Source organism: Cynocephalus volans, chromosome 2, assembly GCF_027409185.1.
Source record: "Cynocephalus volans isolate mCynVol1 chromosome 2, mCynVol1.pri, whole genome shotgun sequence".
NCBI classification, from domain to species: domain Eukaryota; kingdom Metazoa; phylum Chordata; class Mammalia; order Dermoptera; family Cynocephalidae; genus Cynocephalus; species Cynocephalus volans.
In genome coordinates this window covers 65,735,059-65,755,136 of record NC_084461.1, presented here as the reverse complement: position 1 = coordinate 65,755,136, position 20,078 = coordinate 65,735,059, and the positions used below count along the sequence as shown (strand labels likewise).

Below are 20,078 nucleotides of genomic sequence, written 5' to 3'. Positions count from 1 at the left end.
TTATGTTGCTACTAGGCTTCAAGTGTGTTGGTTTTAATATATAAACTATTATTCCATATGTTGAAAATATGGTCAAACCCTGCCTTTCACTGAATTCAATTTCTTCTTAACCAAGTATTTTTTTCATTTATTTGTTAGTTCTGTTAACTTGAATTTCTTCAATATGTCATTTGAGTAGCCAGGAATGAAAATAAATTCAGTGAAGTAGACAATTGCCGTCCCCCATCCAGAGATTTATTATTAAAGAATAGCATATTTTAGAAATTGGCTAGTATTTGTCTTACTCATTTCAGTTATTTTTGCAGATAGTAAAACTTATCTTAAACTTGAATTTATATTTTAAAATTGTGTCTATATATAACATATAAGGTTTCTATTTTTCAAAAATTCACATAAAATCTTAGAGATTTTATGGTTTATTAATCTGGCCTTATACAAAAATTTACCACATAGTGAGTTTGGTGTACTCTCATTTCCTACTTACATCAAATTACGAAAAGGCTTAAATTGTTTTTTAAAATAAAGAGCTTTAGAAATTGATAGTAAATATAACCCAGAATGAGAAATCAATGTTTTTTGCAATGACAGAGCAAGAAATCAGTAAATGTCAAGTGGGTGGAATTAAAGGGAGTTATTCTTAAGAAGTTTTGTAAAAGGTGAAGAATTGTAGACTTCAGTGCCTGTATAGTATTAGAAGAAGAGCTTTCTTTAGGAGCCCTTTCAAAAACCATAGTGGCATCCCAGGTCAGTGATTCAGTTTGTTTCTTCTTTGTTAAAGACATTCAGTGATGAGATTAAGATTAAATCTCTTGATAATTGAAAATATTTTACTCTGTAGAACATCAGTATAAAAAATTCAAACTATTGCAGTGAGCCAAGATCTTTGAGGAAGTCAGGTTTTATTCACATGGTTGATAGTTTTGTGTCCATATGTTTTCCTTAGATGACTTATTTTCTCTACATTAGAATGCCTTTTTCTCTCTATAACAGGCAGTTAGAGTTGGTTTTTTTTGCTTTAATTTAGCAATTGGAACAAATATTCTCTCTCTTGGAACTACCATAACTACTTATTTATTTCTATTTTTTTCCTGAATGATTTGGAGTATACCATGTGATTTATAAGTGTACCAGTTTTCTAATAAAAGTCAACTTGGTAATTGTGGAAAAGTCCTCCTCGCACCAAGTGTTGTAGCTTCTGCTCTAAATTATGAGCAATGAAGGCAGATGGTGGGTGCTTTACCTTAATTTAGCATGACAGAATATTAGTGCTGAAAATTCATATGCCTTAAATCTGCAGCCTAACTAAACCTATACTTTTACTCTTTCTCTTCCTTTTCTTTCATCTGGACAATGTGTTTTGGGGGCATTGAGCATGAAAATAAGGCATTGGCGGTACCTTGAAAATATGGCTTTCAAAACAGTTAATATTTATGGTGGTCCTATGAAATAAGTATAGCATTCTGCTTATTGGGAGATAATATCTTTATGCTTCAGTTTCCTCATCTATAAAGTAGGAATGCTAATACCTACCTTACTTCTTTCAAGTAAAAAATCAAATGCGAAAAATCAAAGTAAAGCGCTATATAACTATAAAACAGCAGTTTTAACATTTTTTAACTTGAACATTAATTTTATGAGAACAACAGTGTTGAAATTATAGAACACCAATGTTAAAAAGAACCTAAATTTTTTTGTAATTCTAAAGTCTACTGTGTTTTTCAAATCTTAACACTATTTAAATTGTAAGTCAACGTTTAATTATAACCCCTTACTTCAGCCTGTGATCTTACACTTTCTTCAGTAGACAGCTGCCATCCACTGTGTCTCATATCTCTCTGCTTTCTAACTCAAAATCTCCGTTTATCCTCCTTTTTCTCTATCCACTTACCTAAGAATAAGTCTTACTTCCTTTAGGGCTTGTTTTGTTAATAATCATGTCTCCTTTATACCTTTAATCTCTTTCTCCACTAATTCCCCATCTGCCAACCAAAGCACTCATGTCTTTTCCAGCATTTAAAGAGAGAGAGCAGGGAGCAGAAGAAAGACAGCGTGAGCGAGTATTTAGAAAAAATAATCTACATATTCTCCATCCACTAATTCTTAACCCAATTATTTCTTAGTCCCTTATAAATTGGTTTCCACTTCCATCATTTCCTTTAGATACTGCTCTCTGAAAAGTCAACTCTGATCTTTCCCCAAACCCAGCATCTTTCTCTGAGTTATTATCCTTCTCGATATTTTTGTATGACTGTACCCCTAGTACTTGAAACTCTCTGCATTCCTTTTGTTCTGACTTCTTTGGCCTTTCATTCTTTTGATTGCTTCACTTTATACCCACTTCTGACACCCAAATGTGAACATTGCCCCTGTGTTGGTACTTAGTACACATTTGTTTTTTAAAAATAAGAATTGATGTGAATGAATTTTCCTTTAGTCCTCTTTTTTCCCCTTCTACATTTTTTTTTCTGTTATGAGACCTCATTTAATCCTATAACTTCAACTGAAACATTTATGTGAATTACTTTCAGTAACATTTCTCAACCTCTACAACACCTCCAGTTTTTCTTCCCCAGTCAGACCAAATTCTTAGATGTCTCTGGGGCTACTGTTTTCCAAATATAGTATAGCAGACATGCTCTTCCATTTAGTACCAGCATTCTTTTCATTCTTGCAGATTTGTAGCTCAGAATTATCTTTGGTTCATCTGTCATTTTGTATGTTTAGATGGTTTCCAAATCCTGTAGATTCTGTGTATTATTTCTCATATTTGTTTCTTCTTTTACTGTCACCATTCTCAATCAGCTCTTCATTACTTTCACAGACCATTGCCATGGTCATTCTCAGACCAATGCTTTCCCAATCCCAGTCATTCTGTACAACTGCCAGATTAATATTCAGGTCACCTGTAATGAGGCCCCATTGCCACGTTCAGTAAACCCTTTAGGCTAGCATGCCCAGATCTACTTTTTAAGTCTGAACCCACCCTATGTTCTAATCCCAGTAGAGTATTTGTGGTTCTCTAACATGCTGTGTTCTTTCCTATTTTCCATGCCTTTGTTCTTCCTTTTCCATTTCTCATATTACATACAAGCTGAGGAGAAAGTGGCTTCATATCAGAGTGTGGTCCCTCCACTTCTCCTAGTTGAAAATGACTGCAGCGGATGAAAAATGTTGCTGATGAGAGGGTAATTACTCATGTGAATGGTGTAGGGACGGTCAAAGGGGCGAGAACCACTGCTGGATTGTTTATATTCCTAATGTGTTTGTTATTCAACACCATGCCCAGCATATCTGTGAGACACAAAACTATAGTCATACATTCAGGTGTCATGTTTGTTTATGCTATTGATTGGGACATGTCTTCATTTGAGGTCAGATATTGTCAGTAATCACTAAAGAAACTTATCTTGTTTCAATTACAGTTACTTTGGTGGACAAGCATATTTTTATGTGTAGGTGTTCTTTTCTGAAATATATTTAATTGAGAAATATTTTCAGTATAGTCCTTTTTGTGAAATATTATTTTGCCCCAAATAATACCTATAACAAAATTACTTTTAATAATACCATGTTTTAAGTGCTTTCACATATACAAGTAAAAGACAAAAATTTTTTATACAGAAGAGTGGAGAGAAAAACCAGTGATGTAGACCACATTGTATCAGGAAAAGATTAACATTTGTATCACTTTGTCCTATTTTTCACCAATATAATTAAGCTATATTCTGCTTGTAAATTATGTGTTGAACAGATGGTGACAATTTTATTTAAAATAATGTTTTTAAAGTTTCCGGGATTTTTTTCCTTTATTGAACCTAGGCTTCAGTGTTCTTGTAACTACCCAGTATGTCAGAGTACTCCTGCATACTGTAGTTGTTTCAGCTGTCTCCTTGCTAGTCCACTATTCACACCTTAACTGTGATGCAGTATTCTAATTATATCTACAGTGTCTCTGCACCAACTGCTGAAGATTTAGATGATCTATGATTAAAATGATAAAAATTTTAAATCATGATTGTACTTTATTGTGAATAACTTTTATGTATTCTTTATATATAAAAAATTTTAATTACATAATCTGTATAAAGTGTAATCTGTCAAGGTGAAATAAATATAAAGTATTTAGTGTACTTGCACTTAATAACACTTCTTCATATTAAGAGCATTTCCATGTTTGAATCAAAATCAAGATTAATATGTGTACCAACTGTGAAAAAAAATAGTGTCATCTATATATACCTAGCAGTGTTTGAGATGCTCTTGTCATTTGTCCTTTTCTCAGGTTATATGTATCTCAAAACTTCGCTAATCCCTTTTTGAGAGGTGCAAAGTAACTGATTAAATCTCTTAAGTGCTCTAAGGACTATTCAGTGGTATTGTGATTAATGTTCAAATGTCAGTAATGTTAAGATTTGCCTTAATAAAAGATCTTGGGGATAAAGAGCTTCTATGTGAAAAATTCCTGGGGATAAAGTTATTTTGGCATGTGTTATGAAGTAGAACATGGATAAGAGTAGAAGGACCTATTTTCTGATTGGTTTTCTGATCTATTTGAGAAATAAGAAACAACTTTCAATTATGCTTTTATAAGTATTTATTTATGTTGCAATTATGAAACTTCTGTGAATATTGAATAATATTGGTTTTTACTCTAACAATTCAAAGGATTGCATCTTTCAATTTATGTCTTTCCCAAATTAGTTTATATATTAAGTTCTCTAAAACAGAAATATCATTTGAGTTCAACGGAGGTCTTTAAAACAAAATGAATGCCATTAAGCAAACTTTTTTATTGAAGCAAGTATAATCTAATAGAGAAAGATTTGTTTTAGCAGTTTAACTGTCTTTTTAACTTATGAAGAAGTCTCAATTTAGTGGAGATGTACTTTTGTTTTAAAGCACAAGTGTAAGTGTGAGCCTCAGACTTTTTTGAATCAAATTTGTCAGATAACTTGAAGGGAAGAGAGCCATTAAATTGTCTGTCCTTGGTTGGAAATTCTGATTGAAAATATTTTATGCAAATATCTTCTAAAAGAATTAGCCTCAAATTTTTGATTTCAAAGCACAGTATGGGTTTAACAAACTTTTCATTTTATCCTGCTTATCCTGTTTTATAGTTTTAAATTTCAAACCTCTTTGCAGTGGTTTACCTCTTTACCCCTTTCTCTTAGAAAGCATATTTGATGCTTGTCATGTCAGATCTTTTTTCCTATTTGGCTTTAAAAAAAAAAAAAATCAGCATGAAAATGAACATGCATAATACATAGAAAAATCTTTGCAAGTATATTATTACATATTTTTGTTTGTATTATTTGGAGCTTAATAAGTATTTCTAAGATCTTTTATTTATTATTTGAAATGAAATACATTAAATAGAAATCAGTTTCCTAACCCTGTGACTTTGTATTTCATTTTGAAATGTTGATGTGTTGAGGTGTATAATCGAATACCATAGAAACAAAATGGAGATTTGGATATGATGAATTGATAACGAGGTATTTTTTGTAGTGAGATTTTAAGATCACTTTCTGTTGTCCTTATAAAAGTCTAATACAGTCACTCAGCTGTTAAAAACCTAATCCTCTATTTAAAAAGATATACAAAAACAAATTGTCTATCTTTCTGCCTGATCTCTTCTCAAGTACTAACACAATGGAAACAGTGGGTGATCTGTCAATGTGTTTGGTTTGTCAATGATGGTTTTGTATAAATATTGGGAGGGTAAGAAATAAAATTCACACAGTAAAATATGATTTCATCTGCCTTTTCTCTGCAGCTCCATGGCTCATGCTGCGGTGTGAAATTCTCATTTTACACACTTTGCAGGCGGAGCACATGAATTATGCATTGAGCAAGAAAAATCTCCTGCCTCAAGTCCTATATGCATTTACCCAGGTTCTGTCTCTATTACCAAGATGAATTGCAAATGGAGAAATGTTTGATGGAATAGAGCTCTTAACTTCTTTGTTTAGAATTCAGATTTTTATTTTTATAGTAGATCCTTTAAGTATGAAAATGTTTTGAACTTACTATGGATTTTTTAAAGTGAAAAATGAAATATAATATGAGAGGAATACCAAACACATCATGAAGCATTTTACAGCGTTGATTCAGAATGCAAGGCTTTTTCAATTCAGTAGAATGACCATTATCTATTGCTAATGTTGTATTTCAGTCACTGTTATTTGCTGTTCTCAGAAAGTCAATGAAATTCTGTCCTTTTGAAAGCCTTTTTTCTTTCTGTTCTAGGCTTCTAGTAAGAGATTATGCCAATTTCACATGCAGCTCTGTTTTCTGTTGTATGTGACCTGATGTATATTTAATAGATACTGTTACATACTCTTGGCTGTGAAGTAGAAAATAAGGTATAGACTTGCCTTCAGCTTTTAACTTTATCTTTATTTGATAGGTTTCTAATTTTTCAGGTGGGGAGGTTACAGTTCCATAAAGACAGTCATGCACCATTGTAGCTTATGGGAAGCTACACCCATTGTGCTCAGCATAGCATTTTGATAAGTCGCGTGATGATAAGCTCTTTTTTGTTATATGTTTTTTCTTCACAGGAATGATATTCTGGTTGAGATGGCATTTTCATTCTGTACCTGTTTTCATTTATTTGCTACTTTTAAATTTCAGCCTCAAGACGACAACAAAAATACAACCGTGTAAGAGATAGGCAATATTAAAAGATGTAACTTGAAACAACAAAATGTCAAAAAATGGGGGGAGGAATGACACCAAAGTGTATAGTCGGCTTTGGTTCTTTCTTTTTTCTTAGAGATCAAAGTTAAGTTGTTATTAGTCTTAAACAATCTAACTATAACATGTTATTTGTAAGGCTCATGGTAATCATAACACAAAATTTACAAGAGACATACTAAAAATAAATAGTGAGAAATCAAAATAAGTCAGGGACAGTAAGACAAATACCACATGTTCTCATAGAACTAGAAAGTAGAATAATTGTTACAAGAGGCTGGGAGGGGAGGGAATTGGGAGGGAGAAGAAGGGGTGGACTAAGGGTACAAAACTATGATATCTACCCTAAGTGAATCATTGTGCAGCCTATGCATATATTGAAACAACACCCTATGCCTCACAAAAATAAACATAAATAAATTTTGGGAAAAAAATTTCACCCTCAAAACTAACGTTTTTTTCTCCCCTCCCCCATCCTAGACATTGTTATTCATTTGAGGAATGTAGAGAGGGCAAATACTGTTGTTTCATTTTTAAATGAGTGAAAATTAAAACCTATGTAGATGATTTGGAGTTTTCAGTGGCAGAAATAATTGTTTTGAGGAAGAAAATCAATGCTGATTTTTTTAGTTAGTGTTTTAATGTATTTACTATTTGATCCTTGAAAATAGTTTTCTGAGTATTGACATAGGGAAAAAACAAGCAGAACCTAAATGATTTAAAAATGTTACACAACATAATTTTATGTAATGCTCTTGTTCATGTATGTGCTCTTAATGTTGTTAGAGCTCTAACACTATGTAGACTTTAAATGGTGGTAAAATACTTTTTGATTCAGTGTTATCTTTCCATGGATAGAGGAATACTTCAAACATATTTATAATAATTCACATTAACAATAAGCTATAAACTCCTTTGGTAGATTATATGTTATTTGAAGGCAGGCACTATGTTTATCCTGGCTGTTATTTCCGTTGCTTAGCACAGAATCTAATTCATAGTTAAAATTCTAACATATATCTATTGAATGAATGAATGATTGAATAAACAAAAACATTTTAGTAGAAATATAAGTTTTGGCCTTTAATTTGAGAAAATTTAATATTAAAAAATATATAAATTATAAAGATAAGTAATTTTGACCCAAGTATATCTAACGCCATATGCTTTCTTGGTCTTTAGTTGTTTATAATGCTCCTTAGTGTACTGCACTTAATTTATACTTTTTAAAAAAAGATTTACAGATCTTTTCTGAATCTCTAACCAATCTGCAAACACCTCAGGCTTAGAGGCACTATATTCTAGTCCGTGGTTATACACATCTTATATAAATATAATAGATTGAACAAGCAAATCTCTGGTGGGGGAAGCCCTAATTATGTGCAGATATGTTTTGAAATACTCATTCTCTCTACAAAACAGTTGAGAGTAAAAGAATACTTTTCAACCCTAAAGAGCAAGAGCCTGGGAATGTCATTTATAGATTTTAATGAATACCTTTGGCAAAGAAATCTGACACCACCCAGTATTGAAATATTAAGTACCTAGTACAATGCTTTTGATAATGTTTGTGTGCTTTCTACCAAAGAGCCACATTAAAATTTTCTGTTAGCAAAAAGTTACCAGATTATAAAATAATTATTACTTTAAATTTTCTTCTGAAAATCTTTTATCATCTTTAAACACAAAATATTTTTAGTGTTTTTTATTTGTTTGTTTATTTTGGCAGCTGGCTGGTGCAGACAGGGATGAACCCTAGATCTTTCTGTTATCAGCACCACAGTCTTAACCAACTGAGCTAACTGGCCTGCCCCATAAACACAAAGTATTTTCAAATAATTAATAGTTTGCAGAGTGAAGAGGAAATACTATATGCTAATTGAGACAGAAATTTTGATTTTAAAAAAATTATATGTAACCATACAGGAGCTTAATTTGTTTGTAAGACTTAGCAGAGGGAAAAAAAGTTTGTTTTGGAACATTAAGAACTACTGTACTTAATAGATTTTTAAAACAGAACATGCACTAAACGAAATATTTGTTATTTTATAGGAGAGAGAGAAAAAAACAAAGCAAGATAGAAATCCTCTTGCCAAAGATATTTCACTTCTAGATCTAGATGATTGTAAGTATTATAATTTAAATTTTTCTTTTTGTTTAATAGGAATGTTTCTTATTTTCATAGTACCTTTCTTTTACATATCCCAAAATGTATCAAAATCTATTGTGAAATATTTATAGATGAATAAGGCAAGGACATTTTGGAAATCAGTGATATTAGTATCTTTCATCTATTCAGCATATCAGTTTTGTGTCATTTGAATAAATATAGACAGTCAAATAAAAGTGCAACAAATTTATTTTAAAATCTTTTGCTTTAGTAGTTCATACTTGTTTTACTAAACAATTATCTATATGTCACAGCTTCTACATTGTGAAATGTTGAATATGGGTATTGACACATCTAACCTAAGGAGGTAGGGAATTAGGAAAGTAAATAGAAATGTAAATGACATTATCTTCAACTTGCCACAATTTTGGTAGGAACTGAAATGGGTTACAAAGCCTTTGGAGGCCAGTTTTGCTGTAACTATCAATATTTTTACTGCAAAAAATCTTTGTCCCAGCATATCTATTTCTAAGAATTCAGAATCCTGCAAATAGATTCACCCAAGTGGATATATTCCCCATTTCCCCTTAAGTCCTTCTGCATTGCGAGGGAGAGAGGTTGCAACTAACTTTGTTGTTAGGCAGATTTTGCATTACAAGAAGAGTAACAAGAAGTAAGATTTCATTAAAATTAAACTATGGTCATTTTTCAATATAGTTTTTCCGTGCTGAGATGAGTTATGTTTTTAGGTTGCCTCATTCTGTCATCGATCTGTTTTGTATTGTTTACCTCACTATTTCCATTAGCCATTGCAGATTCTTAATATAGAGAAATTAAAATGTATAATACAGAGAAATACTTAATATAAAGAAATCGAAAATAAAATTGGAGCCAAATTTGCATTACTTTTTTGCATTTTGGCAAAGAGTTTAAAGTTTGGTGTCATCCAGCATTGCTGATGTCTGTAGAAACAGACACTGTACAATATGCTTTTGACAGAAAAATAAATAGGTACAGCTTTTTGAAGCCATTTTAGCAATATTTATTAAGACCTAAATTGCACATCCCCTTTGAGCTAGCTGGTGTTTTTTTAGAAATTTATCCTTCTGATAAACTAGCAAAATTAGATTTTATTTCTTCCTTGCTTTTAAACCCTTTAATTTAATGGCTTAATTTTGCCTTTAAATTGAAATCTTTACTTCTTTCTTAGGTTTCTAGACCGTAGATGATCTCCTGCCTACTTCTTACCCACATTTTATACTACTCTGTTTCTTTGCATTTGTCAAAAATACCAGGCTCATTCCTTCCAGGGGCCTTTGTATTGCTCTTCCCCCAACTGAGAAGGTACCAGAGTTGACAGATTACAACATTTTTCTCCTTGTTTGACTCTGGATTTCCTGGCAGCTAAGGTGAAAAGAGAAACCTATAAAATGATATCATTGTCATAGTTTGTTTGATTCTTTTAAAAAGTATGTTTTTGTATGCAGAGACAAAAGGTTTTCTTATAAATTACTTTTTTAAGAATTTAAATGTAAGGTGTTTTTTTTAAATTTTAAAGGAACTTTCATCCCAACTTATATATATTTTTAAGTCAACATAGGATGTATTTCCTTTTATTTATTTATTTATTTATTTATTTATTTATTTATTTATTTATTTATTTATTTATTTTTTATTTATTTTTTTTAAATTTTATTTTGTCGATATACATTGTAGCTGATTATTGCTCCCCATCACCAAAACCTCCCTCCCTTCTCCCTCCCTCCCTCCCCCCCAACAATGTCCTTTCTGTTTGCTTGTTGTATCAACTTCAAATAATTGTGGATGTTATATCTTCCTCCCCCCCCCCCCCCCCGGTTTGTGTGTGTGTGTGTGTGTGTGTGTGTGTGTGTGTGAATTTATATATTAATTTTTAGCTCCCTCCAATAAGTGAGAACATGTGGTATTTCTCTTTCTGTGCCTGACTTGTTTCACTTAATATAATTCTCTCAAGGTCCATCCATGTTGTTGCAAATGGCAGTATTTCATTCGTTTTTATAGCTGAGTAGTATTCCATTGTGTAGATGTACCACATTTTCCGTATCCACTCATCTGATGATGGGCATTTGGGCTGGTTCCAACTCTTGGCTATTGTAAAGAGTGCTGCGATGAACATTGGGGAACAGGTATACCTTCGACTTGATGATTTCCATTCCTCTGGGTATATTCCCAACAGTGGGATGGCTGGGTCGTATGGTAGATCTATTTGCAATTGTTTAAGGAACCTCCATACCATTTTCCATAGAGGCTGCACCATTTTGCAGTCCCACCAACAATGTATGAGAGTTCCTTTTTCTCCGTAGCCTCGCCAGCATTTATCGTTCATAGTCTTTTGGATTTTAGCCATCCTAACTGGGGTTAGATGGTATCTCAATGTGGTTTTGATTTGCATTTCCCGGATGCTGAGTGATGTTGAGCATTTTTTCATATGTCTGTTGGCCATTTGTATATCTTCCTTAGAGAAATGCCTACTTAGCTCTTTTGCCCATTTTTTAATTGGGTTGCTTGTTTTCTTCTTGTAAAGTTGTTTGAGTTCCTTATATATTCTGGATATTAATCCTTTGTCAGATGTATATTTTGCAAATATTTTCTCCCACTCTGTTGGTTGTCTTTTAACTCTTTTAATTGTTTCTTTTGCTGTGCAGAAGCTTTTTAGTTTGATATAATCCCATTTGTTTATTTTTCCTTTGGTTGCCCGTGCTTTTGGGGTCGTATTCATGAAGTCTGTGCCCAGTCCTATTTCCTGAAGTGTTTCTCCTATGTTTTCTTTAAGAAGTTTTATTGTCTCAGGGTGTATATTTAAATCCTTAATCCATTTTGAGTTGATTTTAGTATACGGTGAGAGGTATGGATCTAGTTTCATTCTCCTGCATATCGATATCCAGTTATCCCAGCACCACTTGCTGAAGAGGCAGTCCCTTCCCCAGTGAATAGGCTTGGTGCCTTTGTCAAAGATCAGACGGCAGTAAGTGTGTGGGTTGATTTCTGGATTCTCTATTCTATTCCATTGGTCCGTGTGTCTTTTTTATGCCAGTACCATACTGTTTTGGTTGTTATAGCTTTGTAGTATAGCTTAAAGTCAGGTAGTGTTATGCCTCCAGCTTTATTTTTTTTGCTGAGCATTGCTTTGGCTATTCGTGGTCTTTTATTGTTCCATATAAATGTCTGAATAGTTTTTTCCATTTCTGAGGAAAATGTCTTTGGAATTTTGATGGGGATTGCGTTGAATTTGTATATCACTTTGGGTAGTATGGACATTTTCACTATGTTGATTCTTCCAATCCAAGAGCATGGAATATCTTTCCATCTTCTTGTATCCTCTCTAATTTCTCTCAGCAGTGGTTTGTAGTTCTCATTATAGAGATTTTTCACATCCTTGGTTAAGTCAATTCCTAAGTATTTTATTTTTTTGGTGGCTATTGTAAATTGGCAGGCTTTCTTGATTTCTCCTTCTGCATGTTCACTATTGGAGAAAAGAAATGCTACTGATTTTTGTGTGTTGATTTTGTATCCTGCTACTGTGCTGAAATCATTTATCAATTCCAACAGTTTTTTTGTAGAGGTTTTAGGCTGTTCGATATATAGGATCATGTCATCTGCAAACAGGGACAGTTTGACTTCATCTTTTCCAATCTGGATGCCCTTTATTTCCTTCTCTTCTCTGATTGCTCTGGCTAGTACTTCCAACACTATGTTGAATAGGAGTGGTGAGAGTGGGCATCCTTGTCTAGTTCCTGTTCTTAAAGGAAAAGCTTTCAGCTTTTCCCCATTCAGGATGATATTGGCAGTGGGTTTGGCATATATGGCTTTAATTATGTTGAGATACTTTCCCTCTATACCTAACTTATAGAGGGTCTTTGTCATGAATGAGTGCTGAACTTTATCAAATGCTTTTTCAGCATCTATAGAGATGATCATATGGTCCTTGTGTTTGAGTTTATTAATATGGTGTATCACATTTCTTGATTTGGGTATGTTGAACCAACCTTGCATCCCTGGGATGAATCCCACTTGATCGTGATGAATAATTTTTCGTATGTGTTGCTGTATTCTGTTTGCTAGTATTTTAGTGAGGATTTTTGCATCTATATTCATCAAGGATATCGGCCTGTAGTTTTCTTTTTTGGTTATATCTTTACCTGGTTTTGGTATCAGGATGATGTTTGCTTCATAGAATGAGTTTGGGAGATTTGCGTCCGTTTCAATCTTTTGGAATAGTTTGTAAAGAATCGGTGTCAATTCCTCTTTGAATGTTTGGTAAAATTCTGCTGTGAATCCATCTGGTCCTGGGCTTTTCTTTGTTGGGAGCCTTCTGATAACAGCTTCAATCTCCTTTATTGTTATTGGTCTGTTCAAATTTTCTACGTCTTCACGGTTCAGTTTTGGGAGCTTGTGTGTGTCCAGAAATTTATCCATTTCCTCCAGATTTTCAAATTTGTTGGCGTATAGTTGTTTATAGTAGTCTCGAATGATTCCTTGTATTTCAGATGAATCAGTTGTAATATCGCCTTTTTCATTTCTAATTTTTGTTATTTGAGTCTTCTCTCTTCTTTTTTTTGTTAGCCATGCTAATGGTTTGTCTATTTTATTTATCTTTTCAAAAAACCAACTTTTTGATTCGTTGATGTTTTGAATTGTTTTTTGGTTTTCAATTTCATTCAGTTCTGCTCTGATCTTAATGATTTCTTTCCGTCTGCTAACTTTAGGTTTGGATTGTTCTTGTTTTTCTAGTTCTTTAAGGTGAAGTGTTAGGTTGTTCACTTGCCATCTTTCTATTCTTCTGAAGTGAGCATTTAATGCAATAAATTTTCCCCTCAATACGGCTTTTGCAGTATCCCACAGGTTTTGGTATGATGTATCATTGTTTTCATTAGTTTCAATAAACTTTTTGATTTCCTGCTTGATTTCTTCTTGGACCCATATGTCATTAAGTAGAATGCTGTTTAATTTCCATGTGTTTGTATAGTTTCCAGAGTTTTGTTTGTTATTAATTTCTAGTTTTAATCCATTGTGGTCTGAGAAGATACATGGGATAATTCCAATTTTTTTGAATTTATTGAGACTTGATTTGTGACCTAATATGTGATCTATCCTGGAGAATGATCCATGTGCTGATGAGAAGATTGAATATTCTGAGGTTGTTGGATGGAATGTTCTGTAGATATCTGCCAATTCCAATTGGTCTAGAGTCTTGTTTAGATCTTGTGTTTCTCTACTGATTCTTTGCCTAGATGATCTGTCTAATATTGACAGTGGAGTGTTCAGGTCCCCTGCTATTATGGTATTAGTGTCTATTTCCTTCTTTAGGTCTAATAGAGTTTGTTTTATAAATCTGGCTGCTCCAACATTGGGTGCGTACATATTTATGATTGTTATGTCTTCTTGATGCATCAGTCCTTTTATCATTAAGTAGTGTCCCTCATTGTCTCTTTTTATGGTTTTTAGTTTAAAGTCTATTTTGTCAGATATAAGAATAGCCACTCCAGCTCGTTTTTCTTTTCTGTTTGCATGGTAAATCTTTTTCCATCCTTTCACTCTTAGTCTGTGTGAATCTTTATGGATGAGGTGGGTCTCTTGTAGGCAGCATATAGTTGGGTCCTGCTTTTTGATCCAGTCAGCCAGTCTGTGTCTTTTAATTGGGGAATTTAAGCCTTTAACATTAAGAGTTGTTATTGAAAGGTGTTGATTTATTCCTAGCATTTTATTGGTTGTTTGGTTGTCTTAGGTGTCTTTTGTTCCTTGCTTTCTGATTTACTGTTTGGTTTCTTTGTTTGTTGGTTCCTTAGGTTGTAGATAGTGTTTTTGTTAGCTTGTTTTCTCTTCATGAATGCCATTTTTATTGTACTAGCGGGTTTAGATTTTTCTTAGGTTTTTATGGCAGTGGTAGTTATTTTTCAGGAACCAAACCCAGTACTCCCTTGAGGATTTCTTGTAAGGGTGGTCTTGTGGTAGTGAACTCCCGCAGTTTTTGTTTGTCTGAGAAATATACTATTTGCCCCTCATTTCGGAAGGATAGCCTTGCAGGGTAGAGTATTTTTGGCTGGCAATCTTTGTCTTTTAGTATTTTGAAAATATCATCCCATTCCTTTCTAGCTTTTAGGGTTTGTGATGAAAAGTCTGATGTTAACCTGATTGGGGCTCCCTTATAGGTGATTTGACGCTTCTCTCTTTCAGCTTTTAAGATTCTCTCTTTGTCTCTGAGTTTTGCCAATTTGACTATGACATGTCTTGGAGAAGGCCTTTTTGGGTTGAATACGTTTGGAGATCGTTGAGCTTCCTCGATCTGAAGATCTGTGATTTTTCCTATACCTGGGAAGTTTTCTGCCACTATTTTGTTGAATATGTTTTCAATGGAATCTCCATTTTCCTCCCCTTCTGGAATACCCATGACTCGGATATTTGAGCGCTTGAGGTTGTCTGATATCTCTCTCAGATTTTCTTCCATGTCCTTGATTCTTTTTTCTTTCTTTTTGTCTGCTTGTGTTATTTCAAACAGCCCATCTTCAAGTTCAGAGGTTCTCTCTTCAACTTCGACAAGCCTGCTGGTTAAACTCTCCGTTGTGTTTTTTATTTCGCTGAATAACTTCTTCAGTTCAGCAAGTTCTGCTACATTTTTTTTAGGACCTTGATTTCCTTGTATATTTCCTCTTTCAGATCCTGTATACTTTTCCTCATTTCATCATGATGTCTAGCTGAGTTTTCTTGTATCTCATTCAGTTTCCTTAGAATTATCACTCGAAATTCCTTGTCAGTTATTTCAAGGGCTTCTTGTTCTATAGGATCTAGAGTATGAGATTTATTAACTTTTGGTGGTGTACTTTCTTGATTTTTTGTATTTCTGGTGTCTTTTTTTTGGTGTTTATTCATTGTGGCAGGGGGTTTCACAGTCCACCGGTTTGAGACTAATGACTAACTAGGATGTTGCTGTGGTTGCCAATTTGATATGGCTCCCGCCGTGACTGCTCAGTTGGCCTCTAGTGTCTTGTGTGTGTGGTTGCCTCGGGTCTTGGGCTTCTCCGGGGATCCACCTTTCTGGTCAGCTTGGACTCTGCTGGGCTGTTGGATCACATACCACAGGGTGTGTGATCTCTGTTGAGCTTTCACTTCCTGTACAGTACTTCTCCCCGTTCTGTGTGCTCTGGCCCAGGCTGTTAGATCGTGCAGTGGCGACCCCACCGGGTGTGTGGTTTCTGTCGAGTCTCCGCCTCCCTGGCCGCACATCTCCCCCCTCTGTGCACACTGTGCTGGGCTGGGATGTGTCTTCTGTACCCCTCGTCTCTCAGCTGGGCCTTCAAGACCCTGCTCAGCACCGCCTCGCCCAGGAAGTCTACCAGGTTTCTGCTAGGCACAGACGACCGGTCTCTCTGGGTGCCTTTGTAGCACTGTGTAGATCTTTCTCGGGTCTTGTTCACCTTTGTATCCCCCCGGTATAAACCAAGTCTAGTGCCCGCCTGCAGCCTGCTCTCCGGCAGGTTCAAGTGGACCTGGGAACTCTCCTACCACACTATTCCCAACCAGAAATTCGTTAGGCTTTTTTCCAAACTGGTGGTCGCAGAGATGGTATCTGCCTCCCAGTAACAGGAAGTTTACTGGGGCCGGAGTCCAGGGTGTGGTGGAGTGACAGTTGGCCCGCCCGTACTTCCTTGCCCTCCCAACACTGGTCGGGACGCCCCACACCCCCAGCCCCGCCAGAGAACCGCGGAGGGAGTGGGAGAGGAGGCCGGCCCGCAGGCTCCGGAAAGCCCCGCGCCAGGCCAAGCAAATGGGCTCAGTGATGGTCGAGCAGGGCGGAGCTGCCTGCACCTGGGAAAATGGAGGCAGCACCGGGCGGTGAGTGGCCTGGTGATGCAGGCGGGAGCCGCGTGGGCATCCACCCCCCGAACAGAGCTGTGCCAGGGATCACTCACAGTGCTGTGCCAGGTCGGGCGCTCGCTCTGTCTCTGGTTTGTCGCCTTCCGTGTTCTCGGCGCTGCCGCCTCGGGCTTTTCAGTCGCGGCGCAGCTCGGGTGCTCCCAGGAATCTTCTTTAATGCCGGCCTGAAACCTCGAATCCTGAATAGGGCAGCTGGCCGCCTTCAGTGCGGCCCCAGCCTCCGGGATCCTGGCTGCATCTACAGCAGCCCTGGCGCCGTGTTCCCTGTTTCAAGACTCACTTTTGCAGCTAAGAATCAGTTCTTTTCCTGCTCCACACTTCAAAGCTGTTGCCTGTAAATGAGGCAGCCTCTCCTCAACATAGGATGTATTTCTCTCTTTGTTTTTGATACCCAGGTGTTGTGTCCTAAAACATCTTTTATAGTTCTGCGTTTGTCAGAAATGACACTTGAAACTCTCTTGTTAACAAGTCAGTTCAGCAAATTTTTTTTGATTGTCTGCTAAGTGCAAGATACTTTGCTAGGTGCTTTACTAGATAAATAGGATTTAGTCATTCTCTTCCAGAAACTAAAATCTAGTCAGGGACACAGATGCCCGAACAAGTAATTATATAGGAGATATAACAGAGATGCAAAGTGTATGTAAAAAACGAAGGAGACAAAAACCAATTAAAAAGCCACAAAGGACTAGTGGAAGAAGTATGATCTGAGTTTAGAGATAAAGACAAGCAGAGTGCTACTGACTTCCTTATATGCTGCTTATTAGCCTACAGTAGTTCTCCATTGTTCATGGCAAGCAGTTGTTGATCAAACACAAAAAAGTTACTCTCTAGTGGCTTGAGTTCTCAGCTGTGAGAATTGGACTATTCTTGAAGGAGGGACAGACACATTCCTTATGTTTTATCTAAGAGGTACATTATAATCCATAGAATTTATTTGGTGGGTACATACTTACTGCATACCAGGAAAACTTCAAGTACTGAATTTATCCATTTCTTCATTCAGGAAATATTTATTGAATACTTGTTACGATCTAGGTAATTTACTATGTGCTGGAGATGATAAATGAATAGAACATTGTCCCTACCCAAGGAATTCTCAAAGTGTAATGGGAGAAACAGATAAATGGGCAATTAGATTGCCACATTATAGGTGAAATGAGAAAGAGATATGTAGAGAATGCTATCGGGTGTTGGAGTACTTAATCTACCTAGCAGTATCAAGATGTAACTCTTTAGCTGAGTTTAAATAAGCATTAATCAAGCAGCTGGAGGTAAGAGGAGAGGGTGAAGAGGGTACACTAGGCAGAGTAAAGACATGGAGAAAGTAAAGAGTTTCTTACTACTAGAAATAATCATTGTCTCTCTCTAAGGAAGCAGTGTAGTTAGCAAACCTAGCAGTAGACTGGCTCTACTGCAAAACTGTTTTTGAATAAATAACTTACTATTTATTTATTGCATCTGTTGAGGGAATATTATCATGAGTACAGGCATTAATCCTGGTATGCTTTTAGTCAGCTTAATGAATTAATTTCCTTGTGTCTCATTTTATTGTCAGTAAAGCTTCAATAGTTCCTTCAGATTATGAAGTTATGTGACTCTGTTTCATGGGGTCAGTTGACAATACATGAGAAAATACTCGTGCGAGGATAATATATAACCTAGCAGTCCATGGGTATTGTTAGACTTAGAGGTAGCAATATGCTTTCTGTTTATCAGGCATATTTTATATTTTTGCAAATTGAAATATCTTTTAGCACCCTAAACCATGTGATCTCAATAGGATGATCATAAAGCGGCAATCATATTCTGGTGTTCTTTTATAGGAAATGTAAACCGGTCATTACCTATCAGCCAGCAGTAATCATGCTTCAGATAAGCCCTGTGATCTGTGATATCACATTGTTGAATGAATTATGGTTGAGGCAGTAGAGTGTTGTGGCAAGAGGACAGTGGAGCTAAGCTTCCCGAGTTTGAATCCCATTTCTATTACTTACCAGCTTGTACCTTGGGCAGCTTACTTAACCTCTCTGTGCTTTAGTTGCTTTATCTATAAAATTGGGATAATACTAATACTTTTTAGGGTCACTTAATACTTTTATGATTAAATGAGTTAATACATGTAAAAACACTTAAATCCATGCCTGGCACATGATAAGCATTTTTATAAGGTTAGTGAAAATGAGGATGATGACGACAATGATATAGATTGTGCAGCAACAGCAGCAAATTACATGTAACAAGTTAAAGAACTACATATTAAATCATTATATAAGAATTTTACTTATCTTAAATTTTAAACCAAAACTTTAAACTTTATAATTACTGTATTAAATATACTTCAGCAAAGAAAAAGAAAGTGCTTTGTAGAAAGTTTTTAAAATAAAAAGGAGAAAATAGAATTAGCTTGCAATCCAAAGAGTCTGGGTTAACATTCTGTCATATCACTTCAGATTTTCTTCATATGCAAACCCCTCTTCAAATTGTGTCATACTGAGATACTGTTTTATCGCTTCTTTCTCTGTTTATCATTCACATTCTTTTCCATACCATAAATATTTTTTAACATGTCCATTTTTAATAACTGCATGGTTATCCTTTATGTTGTTATAATAAATTCTATTTAACAGATTTACTATTGTTGGAAATTAAACTTGTTTTTTTGCTATCATAATCAGTGAAGGAAGCAATACGCATCACTGTAAATATATTGTTGAATTATCTCCAAAATTGTTTTCTTCAGATAAATTTTTAGGAGTAGAATTGCCAGGATAAAGGCTTTGAAGAATTATTTTGTCTGGAACTGCCTTTCACAAAGCTTGTACCAACTTCCACAATATTTGTATGAGAGTGCCAGATGCCTGGTATCCTTACTGATGCTGGACTTTGTTATTTAAAAGTTGCCCCTGCCAATTTGATAGGTGGAAATGGTATCTCATTTTAACTTGTATGCCATGATATTGAAAAACAAAAACCCCAAACAAAGAAATAAAATGGAGATAAGCTGGACCTGAGCTGCCCAATATGGTGGCCACTAGCCACATATGGCTCATGTGCTCTTGAGATGTGGCTTGTATGACTAACGTAGTGCATTTTTGATTTTAATTAGTTTAAATTTAAGTAGCTACATGTGGCTAGTGGCCACTATATTGGACAGCAACTGATATGGAACATTTCCATTATCATAGAAAATGCTATTGAACAGGGCTGAGCTAGTCCTAAGAGAACCATGTACACTTAATTAAGGAGTTGGACTTTTATCTTATAGGTGATTATGATCCTTTGAAGAGTCTTAAGCAGGGGAGCAACACAATCAGATTTGCATTTTTAAAAGATATTCAAACCTACATGTATCTGTTCT

The 20,078-nt window shown here is 35.2% G+C and overlaps 1 protein-coding gene across 4 annotated transcripts in view; it reads left to right on the top strand.

The window, feature by feature from the left end:
• The window catches only part of AP3B1 (adaptor related protein complex 3 subunit beta 1), a 291,668-nt gene that overhangs the window by 189,363 nt on the left and 82,227 nt on the right, over positions 1–20,078 (top strand). For 3 of the 4 annotated variants that reach the window (XR_010022600.1, XM_063085543.1, XM_063085545.1), the window contains exon 21: positions 8,752–8,824. The exons of the other annotated variant lie outside the window; for it this stretch is intronic. Coding sequence is in view for 2 of the 3 variants with exons in the window: in XM_063085543.1 (XP_062941613.1) it covers positions 8,752–8,824 (73 nt within the window). In the remaining variant the exon portion in view is untranslated. The remainder of the gene's footprint in view (positions 1–8,751; positions 8,825–20,078) is intronic. 4 annotated transcript variants of the gene reach the window in all.